The sequence below is a fragment of the Pyrgilauda ruficollis genome, unplaced genomic scaffold, assembly GCF_017590135.1.
Source record: "Pyrgilauda ruficollis isolate IOZ18807 unplaced genomic scaffold, ASM1759013v1 scaffold8, whole genome shotgun sequence".
NCBI lineage: Eukaryota > Metazoa > Chordata > Aves > Passeriformes > Passeridae > Pyrgilauda > Pyrgilauda ruficollis.
The window spans coordinates 1,913,456-1,929,785 of NW_024529932.1; the positions used below are offsets into that span (position 1 = coordinate 1,913,456).

At 40.9% G+C, this 16,330-nt stretch overlaps 2 protein-coding genes across 2 annotated transcripts in view; one reads left to right on the top strand and one right to left on the bottom strand.

The window, feature by feature from the left end:
- BRCA2 (BRCA2 DNA repair associated) overlaps positions 1-12,092 on the bottom strand; it is a 34,673-nt gene extending 22,581 nt beyond the window's left edge. The window contains exons 1-11 of the mRNA XM_041487336.1: positions 12,070-12,092; positions 11,523-11,583; positions 11,083-11,186; positions 10,212-10,460; positions 8,181-8,286; positions 7,335-7,387; positions 7,191-7,231; positions 6,981-7,092; positions 5,359-5,414; positions 4,334-4,448; positions 396-1,580 (exon numbers count right to left, since the gene is read on the bottom strand). Of these exons, the coding sequence (XP_041343270.1) occupies positions 396-1,580; positions 4,334-4,448; positions 5,359-5,414; positions 6,981-7,092; positions 7,191-7,231; positions 7,335-7,387; positions 8,181-8,286; positions 10,212-10,460; positions 11,083-11,186; positions 11,523-11,524 (2,023 nt within the window). The 5' untranslated portion in view covers positions 11,525-11,583; positions 12,070-12,092. The remainder of the gene's footprint in view (positions 1-395; positions 1,581-4,333; positions 4,449-5,358; positions 5,415-6,980; positions 7,093-7,190; positions 7,232-7,334; positions 7,388-8,180; positions 8,287-10,211; positions 10,461-11,082; positions 11,187-11,522; positions 11,584-12,069) is intronic.
- A 1,933-nt stretch (positions 12,093-14,025) lies between these two features.
- ZAR1L (zygote arrest 1 like) lies at positions 14,026-16,069 on the top strand. The gene is given in 6 exon segments (XM_041487413.1): positions 14,026-14,082; positions 14,084-14,164; positions 14,250-14,807; positions 15,208-15,300; positions 15,448-15,522; positions 15,926-16,069. Coding segments are annotated over 6 exon segments (1,008 nt in total).
- Positions 16,070-16,330: the final 261 nt, after the last annotated feature.

Below are 16,330 nucleotides of genomic sequence, written 5' to 3' on the forward strand. Positions count from 1 at the left end.
TTAAAGCACCTAATTCTAGAAAAATAACTATACAACTTGAACATTCTTTGTGATCGCTTAGAAGTTACAAACTTAGACAAAATGGCCCTTGACATTATGGATGTAACAGCACCATTGACAAAGATAACTAAGCTTGTCAATTACAATAATGGCTCAGGGTGGAAGTTTCTATTCCAGAAACGAATCTGTTAGGAAAAAAGTTATCACAAGATTACTTGAAAATTATGCTATCCTTATCACTGCATAACAGACCTATCCCCATACATTGATTCCCAACTGCCCAGCTACTTTTCCACAAACACAAGATTTTACATAATTTTATCTGAAACATTTACATGAAAGGCTCATAATAAATAATGAATCCTCCACAAATGATGAAAAGCTTAATAATATACCTTGCTCAACATCACTGGCCACCAGACAGCCTCTAAATTCGTATGAATCAGATTCCAAATGTGGCAATGCAGTATGAATAGGTAATTCCGAGGTTACTTCTTTTTGTGTTTTTTCTTCTTGATACAGTAAAGTATTATTTAGTCTATAAATAAATTTCTTGGATCTCTTTCTCAGACTGGGTAACATCTTCAGGTTTTTAAAACCGGACTTTGTAAGAGTATTTTCACTATTTATTAAATGTAGGTCATCACAGTTATCTGGAGATTTGGCACTACACACAAGTGGGTGAGACAGAACATCAGTTACGACAGATTTAGAAGTTGCTGTTAAATGCGTGGAAAACTTGTCATTGTAGACTACAGAACACTCTGTGACATTTGCATGTTCAATTAAAAAAGAATTACAGTTTAAGAAGCTCATTTTGGAAACCTCAGCTGCACATCCTTTTACTAACTCTGGATCTTGAACACTCAGTGACACAGATTTTACTGGAGTTATTTCTGATGTTGGGTTGTTTTCAGTGTTTTTCATTTCACAGCATTTTTCTGACAAATCCACACTCGACAGCTTTTGTGCTTTTATCAAGCCTGAAGAGTTCAGTAAAGATGTTTCCACAGCAACATCCTTGGCCATTAGTAATGACTTTTCTTCTAAATTTCCCTCCCTACGTAAGTCGGAGGGTGGAGAGCTACATACAGACATCTCCAGGTGAGTTTCGTCAAGACCAGATAAGTTCAGCTGAGACCACTGGCTTGATGGAGAGTGCACACCTTCTTTCACAGGCCTCTCATTCTCAAAGGACTTGTGTGTTCTACAATCATGCACATCTCCTGCCTTCCTAAGAGACTCCAATTCTTTTTCATGTCCTATTAAACAGCCATCTTTACCATCTCCTGTATCTTCACTGGTGTTTTGTAGTAAAGAACCGTCCACTCGAGTACAGTGGCTGTTTTCAGTCCAGCTATTTGTTTTGACTTCCTGTGAAATTCCATTCTTTCTTCCATTAGGCTGCTGAGAGGGAACATCCCTCTTTTCTTGTGTTTTGTCTGGATTTATCTCGTATTTCTCTACTGCATCCAGAGCATGTGGCATCAGCAGAAGAGTTCCACTGGACTCAGCTGGCATGCTGAGCGTGTCCTCAAAGCTATCCATCTCACCCAGTAAGCCATCTAACACCTCCGACTCTAGAGTTTAGAGAAGATGGAGAGAGGAAAAGAAGTAAGAAAATAAGCATAAGGAAATAACTTGGGAACAGTACTGGTAAACAGAGCTTTCAATTTTATAGTCATTACCTTTACTCAGGAGTGAGTTGGTAAAGAAAAATGTTAGAGGAAACAGGAGACAAAGGAAATACACGTAAATGCCCTGGCCTCCTAAGCTCTGTGGTGGCTGTGGCTGCCAAGATGAAACCTGGCTGTCCCAAAAGAGTATTTTTTCCCTCCTACAGACAGAGAATGAGTAGTAAACTTGAGAAGATAAATATATTGATTTTTTTCTTCCAAAATTTATACCAGATGATAGGTACCAGACACGTTAAGAAGCTGCCTATTTTTATCTATAATGGCAGGTAAAGAAACTGTTATATAAAGATTAATTATTAAATTGTCTTCTACTATGACATGAAATAGTACAGTATGTAAAAACACTTAGAAATATTCTCAGTCTTTTAACTGATTAGGAAGCTTTTAAGTAGTTCCATGATTGGCATAAATATTAGAAAAATAATGAGAATTTTTGTTTGTGTTTAGAAATAACATGCAATAGGGGAAAAATAATCCAAACTCTACTATTGTATAGTTGTATAGTTATTTTCTGTAGAGCTTACACATGCCAAAAAAAATTACCTTCTCAAATGTATCAAATGAGACCCACTTATCAGAACACTCCACGTTCAAAACCGGGTTTCATTCACAGAATGCTTTTTAAGGCTTTTTCATATAATAGAAATCATAATAAAGTACCTAGAAAACAGTCCTCTGTTTTCCTTAGGCCCATAACCAATAGCTTAACTTTTTCCATTAGCTTTTTTTAGATATAATTTTTTTAGCTTACGACTCTATAACTTTCCTTACTAGAACTTTTAAATAGTGTAAAATCCAAAAGATTTTCCATTTGGAAGTCCATAGATTTCCCAGTACTTGGTCACACACAACCAATTATTTGCAATACATCCACTATAGGTTCATGCTGGTGTTGTAGGCATAGAAAGTTACTCATTCTCTTTACTTTGTATTTTTTGCCTGAGTGGTAAATGAGATCTCAAAAAGAAGAAACTGTAACACTACTGATTGAGCGTACAGGTAGGTCATTTTCCTTCACTAAAATAGCGAGGAAACTAAAGTGGGTTCCTCTGAAGCAACTTCTTCCATATCCTTTCATCCTGTGACTTGTCAGTACAGCTTTCTACATAGACACAGCTTATTTGTTTTTACTTAAACAAGAGACGTTACTTTTTAAGATTAAAGAAAACAAGGACTAACTGAAAGACTGTACAGATACTGTCTGTACACTGAATAATCTCATGCCAGGATAAAACAAAAATCAGGGAAGTCAATTCTGACTTCTAAACTTACTGGAGTTTAGATATTATTTGATGATTTGATATATTATGATCTTATAATCTTTAACTGAAACAAAACGTATCCTTAATAAAACTTATTGTACTTTATGACACTATTCCAGAGAAAACCAACATCTGAAAGCTACAAACATGGAGCTGTCCTTTTTATACATGGCATCTTCAAATGCCAAATTATCAAAAAGGGAAGACATAGGAAAAGGGAAACACTTGCAAATTATTTTGAACTCTAAGATAAGTGGTCTTCTTCTCCCTCTTATTTTTCTCAGATATTAACTGATCTTCTCTACTGTAGTATGCAATATAATAGAACCTACTGCAACACAGACCAAGACCAATTAATTTGTGCTTAATTTCTAAAAGTATTTTGTTAATTACAGATTATTTAAATATATTTACTACCAAACACATTCTTTTCAGCACATTTGAACCTACAGCATAAAAACCGTTTGTAGGTTCACTTTTGAACCTACAGCATCACTCTCTAGGTCCTAATGCTTCCTGATGCTAGCATTCTCAGGTCTCCTTATCAAATTCTAAGCTGATTTTTTCACAACACTTACATGTACCATCAAATCTTATTTTTAGGGCAGGCCATTCAATTCAGACAAGGATATAAGGATAAGGATATACTGTCCTGTCTAGCCAGCGTGAATCCCTTTTACACCCATGCATCCTGAACAAATTTCTGGTAATAATCCCTTCTGCCATCATTTGTCAACTAAAATCAAAAAACCTCCCACTGGAATTTACACTTTCACTTGTTCACTACATGATCTAAAAACACAGAATAAAAATATTTTTCCCTTGTCTTGTGTATTTTCTGCATTCAAAGAAATCCAAAGCATTTTTTTTCCCAAAATAATTTGTCACATTTTGAATTACCTATTTTGAACAGGTGAAATAAATGAAGAAAGATCAAAAGCAAGATTAGAAAACAAGCTCACTACAGAACAGTGAGTGCTGGGATGAAACTTCATGATAAAGTTAAGCCTGTTCAATAACTAGAAGCAGTAGTCTTGCTCCCCCTTGAGCCTGTACCATTTTTCTGTCTCAGCTCTCCCAGTCTCACCTCTCCAGCTGCAGTGAACACACTTCACAGTACAAAACTGATTGTTGTCCAGTGGCACCATAACCTGACATTCATGGCTTAACCAGGACACTGATTTAATTTACTGACTCAACAGACACTCCCCTTTTTAAGGCTAGATTAATTTCACAAAATAGAATCAATTTAGGGACTCAGAGTACACAGCTGTCAGAACAAACCAGCCATAAGAACAGCCCAAAACACAGAATGTACTTTTATCCTCAGTCTTGCTTCACTGGATACTTATTAGATAAAGCATCGATGCATACCCAAATCTTTGATGTCATCTTCAGCATTTAGCTTTACTGTCTCTGGTACAGACAGCATACTTGCATCACTTATCCCAGGACATTTATCATGCTTGGAAAAATAGTTGTGCAAAATCTGTAAACCAAAGACAAAAGCTGTCATGTTATGTACCAGTAAGTGTCACTTTAATAGTCAAGGACAGAACTCTAAACATTTACTGCAGCACCTGATGCCATCTCTTAAAATGAAAGGTAACATTTTCACAGGTACAGGTGAAAAACAAACAAGCAGATAATCCCCATTTTTGATGCAAATCAGGTTCCATCTTAAAGTCACCTTCAGGGCAGTGAATGGGTTCAGCAGTTTACTGTAATCTTCTCAAAAAGGGAACAAAAGAGATATGAGGAAGGACAAGGACATTTTGCCTATTTTCACTTGTAATGGTTTGTTAACTGTGAAGTTTCAGGTTATTAAGGATAAAACTTAAATCTGGAATTGAATCCTTTTAGTGCCATCCTTGGTTTTCAGTCTCAATAATCATTCAGCTTTCATAGACACAGTGTCAAATTCCAATTATGCAAGAAATTTCCCTACCACTATCAAAGGACTGAAATTAATACTCAATTTCAACTCTTTATTGAAGAGGTTGAGAGCAACAAGTTATGCCCAAAGAATAACTTCTAAAAACCTGATGGAAGTGGGAAAAACCAGACAAATCAATCTTCAAATAAGTAATATAATTCCTAGATTTGATTCCTCTCTGAATAATACTGAAGCCAAGTGGTTTGGGGGGTTGGGGTTGCTTTGTTTTTTTTAATAAGCACAGCAAAAAATATTCCTCAGAGAGGGTTATTTGTGAGAACACATTCTACAACTATGTATTGCAAATTTAGTCATGTGAGCACTAACTCTTTTAAAAACAGTCACATAGGAGAGCTTAAAATAAAAACGACAGAATTTTTTATTCTTGGCTCAAGAAATGTAAACATATAACCGAATAGCTTAACTGAAATTGAAGAACAACATAGCTCTTAAAACTACTTACTGTATCAGCCCTTCCATCCTGTCGTTTTGCTTCAGAAATAGAATCATTCTCTCTAGCTTTAGAAGGAGACAGACAAGTCAATTTATTTTCTCCTGAGTGATCTGCTGAGTGTGTTCAAATACAGCTGTGTTTTGGGAGGATTTTCATTGGATTATTTTAAATTCCACTCAAATCTGTAAATAAACTACTAAAAACTAAAAGTTCTAATTGAAGTCATACAGATGAGGATGAAGGACAGTGTACAAAGGCAGTTTTGTAACAGCACAAACCACCACAAATCACAGGTTATGGTTTCTGCTATGTTTCCAGTTACCACCTAGAAAGAGCACTGCCATTCCCCTTTCAAGCAGTTATTCAAGGCACTATTTCCCATTTTCTTCTGTCCAAGGATCTGGATGAGATCTTCAAGCCTTTCAGGAATTTGGGGTTTTTTTCCCACTTCCTCCCAAAACAGCAGTACTGTCTTCACTTTTGTTACAAAAGGAGAAAGTGAACCCTATTTTTAAAATGCCTGAAGAGCGTATATTAAAATGCTTCATAGACACAACATCTAGGTTCTGTGTAGCAGCTCTTTCTTTCCACAGGTGTCAGAAGGCAAAGAGTATAATATCACTATTATAAAATACTAGGCTTATCCAAGACATGGGAGAATGAGAGCTCAAACCACAGCTCATCTCCCAGAACATCATCATTAAGGTATGGATACTTCCCCCAGCCCTTCTTTGCAGCTCACACTTTTCTGGACCAAAGAACACCAAAATGGCACAGCTCAATAGCCTTGACCATCCCCTACATCCCAAAAGAAATTCCCAGTCCTAGGACTCATTCTTAATATGCTTTATATGCTCTATACAGCGGTAGTTTACCAACATGAAAAAGAGCAATATCAGAAGCTAAGGAAACACATCCAGGTCTTCCCATTTTCTCATGAATTTTCATCAACAAATCATACAGTCAAACTTCACTTTGCTTATCATATGCTAATGAAATCTCACTTTCACCAACACCTTAGGTTGAGGCTTGATGTTTATCATTACTGTTAGCTACCACTGAAGCAATTATCACCCACTCATTCTCATTCACAGCTCTGCTGACACAGCTGTTTATGCAGCTGTGCAGTAAATGAGCTCCAGGAATTGCCCCGTCCAAACAACCCAGGAAATATGAGCCCAGGAGCTCGCGTCTAAATTGGAGGAGTATCCCAGTCCATCTCATTGGATTGATCACGATGGCAGGCACAGTGAGAGTGGTTAAAATGCTGAGCACAACACTGCTGCTGGGAGGTTAACTCAGCAGGCCACCTTCTTACACTTCATAAACAAATCCATTTAACTTAGCCCAACAGCTCCTAGTGATGTGATAGGGCAAAGCAAACATATCTAATCCTCTTTCTATGCTTTGCTATGTTATTTCTAAATTTATATTCTCTAACCCCTCAGACAAAGGAAAACTTCTGAAAAGTTTTCTGTGTAGGGCTGCATTATCTAAAGGCACCCACCAAAAATCACTGTAAGAATTTTGTCTTTTTTTAGTTAAAAAACCAAAGAGCTCATACTGAGTGAACTTCCAGCATCAAAACTGGAAGTTTTAAACCCTTAGCAATTGCTCATTTTTAGAAATACCTATTATCACAGTTTCACCAAGGGTAGGAGGTGTGGCTAAAGAACTTGACCAGGACATATCTGGATCCACTTCTGCTCCCAGACTTTCAGAAATACATTTTGGAGTTCTGACCTAGAAATACATTTAACAATCATATATATAATTTCTATGCCAAATTCTAAATGTACAACTCAGGAAAAGGAAACAAAATGCATTAATAAAATCAGTACCTCTGAAAGTTTTGGTGTGTAAAACAAGCTTCCATATGGACCTGAAAAACATTATGTAGAAGGGACATGAAACAGTAACTAAAAATTGCAGATTTTTATCTAGATATAAAATATTTTGTAGAACCAAAAAGTGAAGATACAAACCAGGGATATTATTTCTCTGAGGTGTTCTGTAAGTATTCCTTAAAATAGCTGGACTGCAAAAGAAAATTAAAGCCATAATATTAATTTCGTGTCTCAATTTCTTAAAATAACTGAGTATTTCAAACATTACATATATTACCATCTCCATTATTTCTTTTCTTTGCACCATGGTTACATCCCTGACTAGATGAAACATAGACTCCTCCTAACCATCAGTCAACATTTTAAACATTACCATAAGTCTACTATAAACTGTAAAATATTTCTTTCAGGAAATATTTTAATTTTCAGTGATGATTTGTCTGACAAGTAATAAATGCCAATGTAACCACGCATGTTATAATAGGCTGTAAGAAACTAGGGAAATTGGCTTAACTGACTGCAATTAAATAATTAGTTTAACTCTTCCTATAACCAACACAAGTACTTTGATAAAATTTATCTGAAATACAGACATTAAGTCTATAAAATTCAAGGCTATTATTAAAAAAATCTCAGTCAATATTACAAATAGATTTACTACTCGAGAAGCACATGATACATCACTACTACTCTTTCTTTGGATGTTTGGACTTGGAAAGCTGAAATAACATTAAAAAATTTTGTATTCCAGCTGTGAAAGAGTAGAAAAATAGAAAGAACAATCACCTGAAAGCAAGGACATTTTTGAATTTAGCTAGTGTTTTATTTTCAATTCACTTTGCAACCTACAAGTATCATAAACATATCAGAAATACAAGATTATTCTGTGCTTTTAAAGTTCAACAGTCAAATACGGTGGGTTAAATATTGCTTTCTGCTTAAGGCCCAGCTTATTTTCTATTTGTGTTGACATATTTAACATACCTAGCAGTGAGACAGTTGTGGAAGGTACCAGGAGGTGAAGCAAGTATTTCAATTTCTTGGTCTATTTTTCTTCTTGTGTTACTTGGGCTTGTCAAATTCTCTCTATCTACAGCATAGAATATAATAATCAGCACAACTTTGCAGAACTCCAGGTAACAGTTTCAATTTGAAGTTTAAAGCTAAGCTTTCAAAAAAATCAAACAAAACCAAACCAAAACAATAACAACAAAAAAACCCAAAACCAAACAAAAAAACCCACAACCCAATCCAAATTTCTATTCCAGTATTTTAAATACGTTCAAATTTTATATTCAAACAATGCTAAACATGTTTCAAATGCACAGCCAAGAAGACCCCTCATTGTGTCGCTTTATTCACTTGGTATTAATCAAGTCATGTATTCCATTCCACTTCAGTTTTAATGTACTGCATTGTGCCTTTCTTGTCATTGCACAAGTCATTCTTAGCAAAAATACAATACATGCAAACACAGGTTTGTACAGCTTCCCCTCAAATTTACTAAGCCATACACTTATTGATTCAAATAAGCGGCAAAAAGCAAAAATTATTTCCAGAACTGTTGTTGGAGTCACTGTCACTGTCAGCAGCATCTATTTATTTGCAAAGCATCTCTGGGCAAAAGACAATGTTCCCACTAAAGCAGCAGAATCCTATGCACAGTAAGACCCTTACATGGACAGTCAATTACTAACAGGAATTTCTACTCTGAAGTTTCCAAACAGCCTTAGTATCAGAAATTACACTTTAGTTTGTGCATTTCTCTCTGCTCCTGAGTTCCTGAGTTCCTAGGCACAGCACAGGTGCATCCTAGTACCATACCAAGGTATGAAATCCATCAGCTCCCATCCAGGCTCTTGTTTTCACAAGAGCCATTTGGTTCTAACCAAGAAAACAAAATACTTCAAGCAATCACACGTGAACTTTGCACATATGCAGACCAAAACAGACCATTTTGAAATAAACAATCATAAGGTTCCTTTCTTTGCCATTTATGAAACTGCCAAATTAAATTCCTGAAACCAGGAATTCCCTAGGGACTTAACACTGTAAATACAAATAGCTACATTTAGAAGAAACATGTTCTCAGCAGAAGTTGAGCAGTGAACTTCAGAAAAACAAAGAGAGTTACAGTATTCCATGGAAGTAGTGTTATAAAGTATACTTGAACTGCAGCACAGCTTTAACCCTTCACAGAATTTGCACAGGATCTAAGAACAATTCTGGTAACAAAAGGGAGTCTTGTGTTTGTCTGTAACCTGGTTAGAGAAGCTTATCAGAAGGACACAGACACAGCAGATGTACCAATCACATACTTCAGGAATGGGGTTAAATACTCTTCCATAGAAGAGATTCTTACAGACAATGTTGCATACATTCTCTACAGAAAAGATTCTTCCTGCTGTCCAAGGAGGGTGAGTACATCAGAAAGGAGCAGAGTGGCATGTACTCCCATGATGTACGTGGGATTTGGAAATAATGTATGAGAAATACCTCACAAAATTCCTTTTTTTTTTTTTTTTCTTTCCAAATGGAAAAATGTAGTTTTTTCTATAATTTATAATCTTAGTAACTCAAAGACATGGTGCTTCTAAAACTTTTCAAGAAAGGTTAAGGAGTGCCCTACACTGTGAGGATTGTCTCACACTTTATCATGATAAGAATGATTCTGTCCCTTTAAAAGCTTCAAAACTTCTGCATAAAAAAATTAGACTGCTAAAAAAATTAACTTTGATTTGCAGTCAACAGGTTATACTACGTTCATATCCCCTCATATCAACAGTATTTAGAATCCTTGGACCACAATAGTATCTTTTATACAGGGAATTTTGCTTATATATTACCAGTTTATCACAACCTGAACCCACTATTAAGATTAATTCTGCATTTTTATAGATGATCTTCAGAAGACTACTAAAATAAGCTTTTTAGTCCCACAGTTCCTGCAGTAGCATTATCTATTACATTGATGATCATCAGCTGCAACAGAAGGTTGAAAAAAAAGTTACTCACTTGCTCCTGTTTTTTTCTGATCTGGCTCTTTTTCAGGAGAAGAAGGTGGCAATATTGCACTTTGTTCTTTAAAGAGCAGTGGGGTTGATGCCAGCTGACTGTATGCAGAGGGTTTTGTCCTTGGAGTTTTAAAAGCTGTTTGATCAAGCCAGCCAGAGGGCCCATCAGCCTCTCCGAAGGATTTGGGCTCATACGGGGGTGCTTCTGCACTGAGTTCTTCAAACCAATTAAGACTGATAGGCCCTAAATCTACGAAGGAAAACATACAGAAAACCACATGAAAAGGAAAAAGGTTCCTCCATGGAGGATGCGAAAACACACCAGGCATTTAAATGCTAACAGCAAAACACATCGCCCCTTCCACTGCCATACTTCTGGTTTGCTTGTTTCTAGATGGCTTTGAACTCTCATAACCACAGAACATAAAGGGATGTCTGCCCAGATTCTCTGACCATTAACAAAATAACCAAAGGACCAGAAAAATATCCACTTTGTTTAAAACCACATGTATGCTCTGGCTTTTAGTTTCTCTTGTTTTGCTCAGAGTGGCAAGTTAAACAGGTTCCTTTTAAAATTACTAACTACCACAGGTGTCTCTAGGAAAAGACTAAGCTTGGTCTACATGTGGGTATGTATAGAGGTGACAACTGTAAAAAAGCAAGTACAAAAAGTAACTAAGCATATATGATGGATAAAAAATACAAACAAAAACTGGAAGAAATCTAGGTATTAGGAAATACAGGTTTGGGGCAGGAACAGCAGCTAACACCTTGCATAAAGCTTTCCTGTGAAACATACAGCAAATATGTATAAAATATTGGCGCCCAGAAAGCAATCCTAATAAGAATTATTTACTTTACATAAGTTGTACCTGATTCACTGCAGTGTGCCTTAAATATTTCAAAGAAAGTTGGTCTTTCCTCAGGTTTGCAAGCCATTTTCTTATTCATTACATTACTGGGACAGTTGAAAAGCCTGAGAAGAAATAAAACATTTTCATACACTGCTGTTTGAATATCTTTGGCTGGCCTTCCTGCATTTTGTGGTGTGCCACAGCCCAGCTTGTTTAGCTTTGACTATGATGTGAACATTCAAACACCACAATGATGAGCATGGTGGGGAAACAACAGACAAGAGCATAGGGAACTATACTGGAGATAATGAAGACACTCAGCAAACACACGACACGATGGAATGGACAGGACACTTCTGAGGTATTTTAAACACAAATCAAAACCTCACACTCACTACAACGTGTTAGGATGAAATATGTATTACCACATATATACTCTAACAACCTCTACAACTTACATGTCAAGAACTTGATTCAAAGTTGCTTTCAAGTGGAGCAGACACTGCCAGTTTCACGATTCTATTAAAAAAACATGTATAATAAGCCCATAGTGAGACTTCACCGTTTAACACATCTATGCCTTCCACAATAAACCCCGTTTCCCACATGACGGCCGTGTTACGCTGCCTTACCAAAACCACAGGAAAAACGGGCGCTTTAAAATAGGGTACGGGCTGCATTAAGACAGAACACCGAGGAACTTAACACTGTCTCAGAAGCACATTTTAAAAAGTGCGATTTGACCAGTCCGCGCTGCTTTCCGTGAGGGGAAGCTCCTCCCGGGCAATGACCGCGCACGGAGCGCGGCCTGCGCGGCCCCGCCGGGTCACCGCGGGGCCTCCGGGGACGGGCCCAAACCCCGCTTCCCCTCACCGCGTCACACCCGGGGACTGCGGACCCCCGGCGGGCTGTGAGGAGAGGGAGGGACGCCCGAGGGGCGGCAGTGACACCCCCAGGGCACAGCGCAGCCCCGGGGCAGGGCCGAGCCACACGCGGGGCCGTTACCTGCCGGCGGCGCCTCGGGCGGGGCAGCGGCCGCAGCATCGCCTCACGCAGCGCAGCGGGGCGGGCAGGGCGCGCAGGAAAGGCGGCGGGGGATGAGGGGGCAGCGCAGACCCCCAGCCCGGCCGCCCCGTTCGAAGCTTGGCGCCAACGCAGCCCCGCGCCTGCGCAGCGGGAGCATCCGCCGCTCCCGCCCTCCGCCGCAGCCGCCTCCCGGCAAGGAGGCGGCGAAGCGGCCCCGCCTCGGCCGCGCCGGCCTGCGCTGCACGGGGCCCGGCATTGCGGCCGGGAGACGCGTGGTGCCCGCCGAAAGGGCTGTTCCGCCGTGGCTGACTCCGCACAGAACAGAAAGGATGCGTGCCCTGAGCCCGGATGGCCGCCAGCAGCTTCACTCGTGTAGAGGCGAGGGGATGAAGTACCAGATCCACTGCTGACATGGCCCGCGTTGCTGGGCAACAGCAGCTCGCTAACACCGACCCCTCGGGAAAGGGCTCTGGAAGGCTCCCGGCGGCAGGGCCGTTGGCAAGTGAATTGTGCAAGCCTCAGACTCTCCTTCTCAGGTGTAGGCCTTGACACATGAACTGGTTGTTGACCATTGTTGACCAAATGTTGTTCCAATAAAGAGAATGTTACTATCCTCCACATACATGTCCATTCCCGCTCTTCATTAAATTCTTGGCTTTGGTGATGGAACAACTTCAAAATGTGTGGAACACTGTCTCCACCACGAACTTTGAGTTTACCATCTTCATTTTAGTGGGATGTTCATCTATTCTTGTGCCATAAGGGGTTTTTTTCCTGTCTCTCCACACCAGTCCTTATGTTGCACTTCTGTCACATCACCTGCTTAGTCATCTGTCACTTTCATCAGTTTCTTGTCCTACAATGATTTTCCATATCCCTCGTCCTCCTTACAAGGAACTTTAACTTCTAACTCTGCAGTGTTCTGGGGAGCTGCAGTAACTTTATTCCCAAAGCCCCAATTTTAGAGGAATTCAAACTGTTGGTTTAAATGATGGCCTGTAGTTTCCAATTTGATTTCCATCCCCATTCCCAAAGCACCTTAAAAACTTACTCTTTTTGCAGCCACATTGCAATCATTAAGTTTTAACTTGGCTACATGAATACCCTGTTTTTGCTTTGATACCGACACTGCTTTGAAAACCCAAACACAATGTGGAGCCTTGAGACATGTTTCTTTTAATTATGATGAATGTTTCCTGAATTTTAACCTCTTTGTGCCCTGTAAAAATGCTGTTTCTTACTGATTTATCTCAGACACTGGAAAGTGTCAGATACACTGTGAACATTTAAAGACATCACCCCTATCAGGTCTTCTCTAGCCTCTCTCTTGCTGGCCCATTGAATTTTATAAAGCAGTGCATTTATAAAGATGGTGAGGAGTCATACAAAGAAAGGATTTCACATCACTGCAGTTCCAGGGATTTAAGGGTTACATACATAGCTTGGATGATTTACATTATTTTAACTGTATTACCTTAAAATTGAACTAAGTGATGTAATTATGGAAGAAGGACTATTAGTCTAATATGCACATGCTTTTATTACTTGCTTGTATTATTAACATTTATTTCATATAGATACAGATATATATATTCATATATATGCAGATATTAAGCCACTGCTTTCCCTTACTTCACTTTGTATACAGGCGTATATTCCATCTTCTCCTAAAGCGGTTCAGTTGACAGAAAATGTTCCAGCTAGATAATCCCCAAGTAATGGAAGAATAGGGATGCTCTGACCTTTTAATATTGGTAAAGACTTCTTTTCAGAGATGTAATTGCCTGAATTCTTCGCTCAGCTCTTCGGGGGACACCCAGTTTTGTTAGCTTCCCAAAGCCCCTTTTCCTTCTTTTAAGACCATGAGCAGAAGGAACTGTGAGCAAGCAGGCTTCTCCTCCCTCCGCAGGCCGTGGTTTTCCCAGCTGTGGCTGAATGACATCTCTCCATCATTGGAGTCTGGCAGAGAAGGAAGGCAGGCAGGCCGGCCTTCCCTTGCCATCAGCCCCCCCTCCCCCAGCTGCCCCCACTTTCCCCATCAATTAGCACCATTAGCTCCCCAGGTAAGATAAAAGCAGGGCAGGGAGACAGGTAGAGCTAACCCTTCAGCGGCGATAATTATGGACAGCTTTGTCCATTCCCCCTTCAGCAAGAGCCAGAACTTCAGGAGCAGCCCCGCGTCCGGCCACGGCTGGAACGCTGCGGCCAAGCAGCCCAGCTGGAAGCAGAGCAAGAGCGGCAGCATCAGCCCCTTCCTCGGGAGGCCCTTCACGCCGCTGCCCTCCGACTACCGGGACAGCTACCGGCGGGCGCAGCTCCAGGCGCTGCTGTCGCAGGTGGGCCCCGCGCTGGCGCCGCAGCCGCCCCGGGCCAGCACGAAGGACGCGGCGGTGCAGGTGAGCCTGCGGGCCGACGTGGCCGTGCAGTGCTCGCTGGGGCCGCGCACGCTGCCGCCCGCCCGCGCCTTCAGCCCCGCCGCCCGGCGCGCCCTGGGCCGCCTCGCCCTCTACTCACCCGCGCCCGAGCGCTGCCTCTTCGCGCCGCTCAACACCGCGCCGCTCCCGGAGAAGGCAGCCCCGGCCGAGGAGACCCCGACGGCGGACGGCGGCGAGGAGCAGCAGCAGGGCCCGGCGGGGGCCGCGCTGCCGCCGCGCCAGGAGCCGGTGGGGACGCGGCAGGAGGAGACCGCGGCTCCTAGGCAGAGAGGTGCCTTCCAGGTGCGCCGGGATGGGGCGGGGGGCGAACCCTCAAGCAGGGAGGCCAGAAATCACCTCATGAGCAGCATGGTGGTCCCTGTCCTGCCCCGGGCTGACTCTGTCTCACCTAGAGCAGAAGAACCTCCAGCCTGTGAAAACCCACACGTGTGGATCAAAGCATGGCAGAATGGGATAAAAGGGACCTTAAAGATCATCCAGTTGCAACCTCCCTTCCGTGGGTAGGGGTGCCACCCACTAGACTCTGTTGATCAGAGCCCCATTCACTACGGCTTCAAATATTTCCATATGGCTTCCTGGGCAACCTTTTTCAGTGTCTCACCATCCTTGGGGAGTAGTTGAGGGAGCTGGGCTGGGTGCTCTCAGGCTGCTTGAGGATGCTCAGTGAACTCTGTCTCTGCAGTTCTTGGAGCAGAAGTATGGCTATTTCCACTGCAAAGACTGCAAGACCAGATGGGAGAGTGCTTACGTGTGGTGCATTTCTGGAAGCAACAAGGTAGTTAACAAGTAATTTCTTTTCTCCTGAGACTTGTAAGAATGGCATAAAGTCTCTGACAACTCAAATGTTTTGGCACAAACTTAGGTGCCTGTATAGAACACCTTGAATAAGTCTCTATACTAACAGAACTTGCCTTTTTTTCAGGTGTACTTCAAGCAGCTCTGTCGCAAATGCCAAAAGGGCTTCAATCCCTATCGAGTGGAAACCATCCAGTGCCAGGTAAGTTAACTGTACTCAATTAAGACTGTCAGATGTTATCACATACACTAATTCTATTGTTGAGTTTGATACTGACTTTATCTGGAAGAAAACTTTATTTTACCAAAACACTAGGAAATGTTATTTGGGAAATGTTTCTTGGGGTGGGCCTCCCTCCTCCCATGGATGGCTTACCTAAACAGTTCTCATACAGCATTATGGCTTGCTGCAAGTATGGTAGGGTTTTGTGCTTCTAGGATAGAAAGCTCTTACACCTTAAATCCACAGGGGTTTTTTTTACCACAAGAGTTCCCAAGTATATCAGCCCCAATGTGTTGCTGTTATTAAGGAAAACCAAAGGTTAGTCTAACATGAAGTGCATCCTCTTTCATCTACTACTACTAACGTGTCTTTGTTTCATAAGATCTGTTCCAAGACTCGTTGCTCTTGCCCTCAGAGGAAGAGACATATTGATCTCAAGAGACCTCATCGCCAAGAACTCTGTGGCCGCTGCAAGGGCAAAAGGCTGTCCTGTGATAGCACTTACAGCTTCAAATATGTTGTCTGATCCATGCCCCGTCTTGTGTTTTGTGCTTTGCACTTTGTCTATTGCAATGTTTTGACTTAAGGCTTTTGACCTGGCATTGGATAATGGATGAAGACTTTGGTGTTATTGTGAAGTATAATAACTTAAAGTATGTAATTTCACTGTATATAGGCTGTAAATGAAGTTCAATAAAAGTCTGCACTAGTTTGATACCCCCTTAGTTTCAGTCTCCTTTGCTGAAAGAGGAAAGTAGGTCTGTAAGGAAGCAACCCATTTGATTTC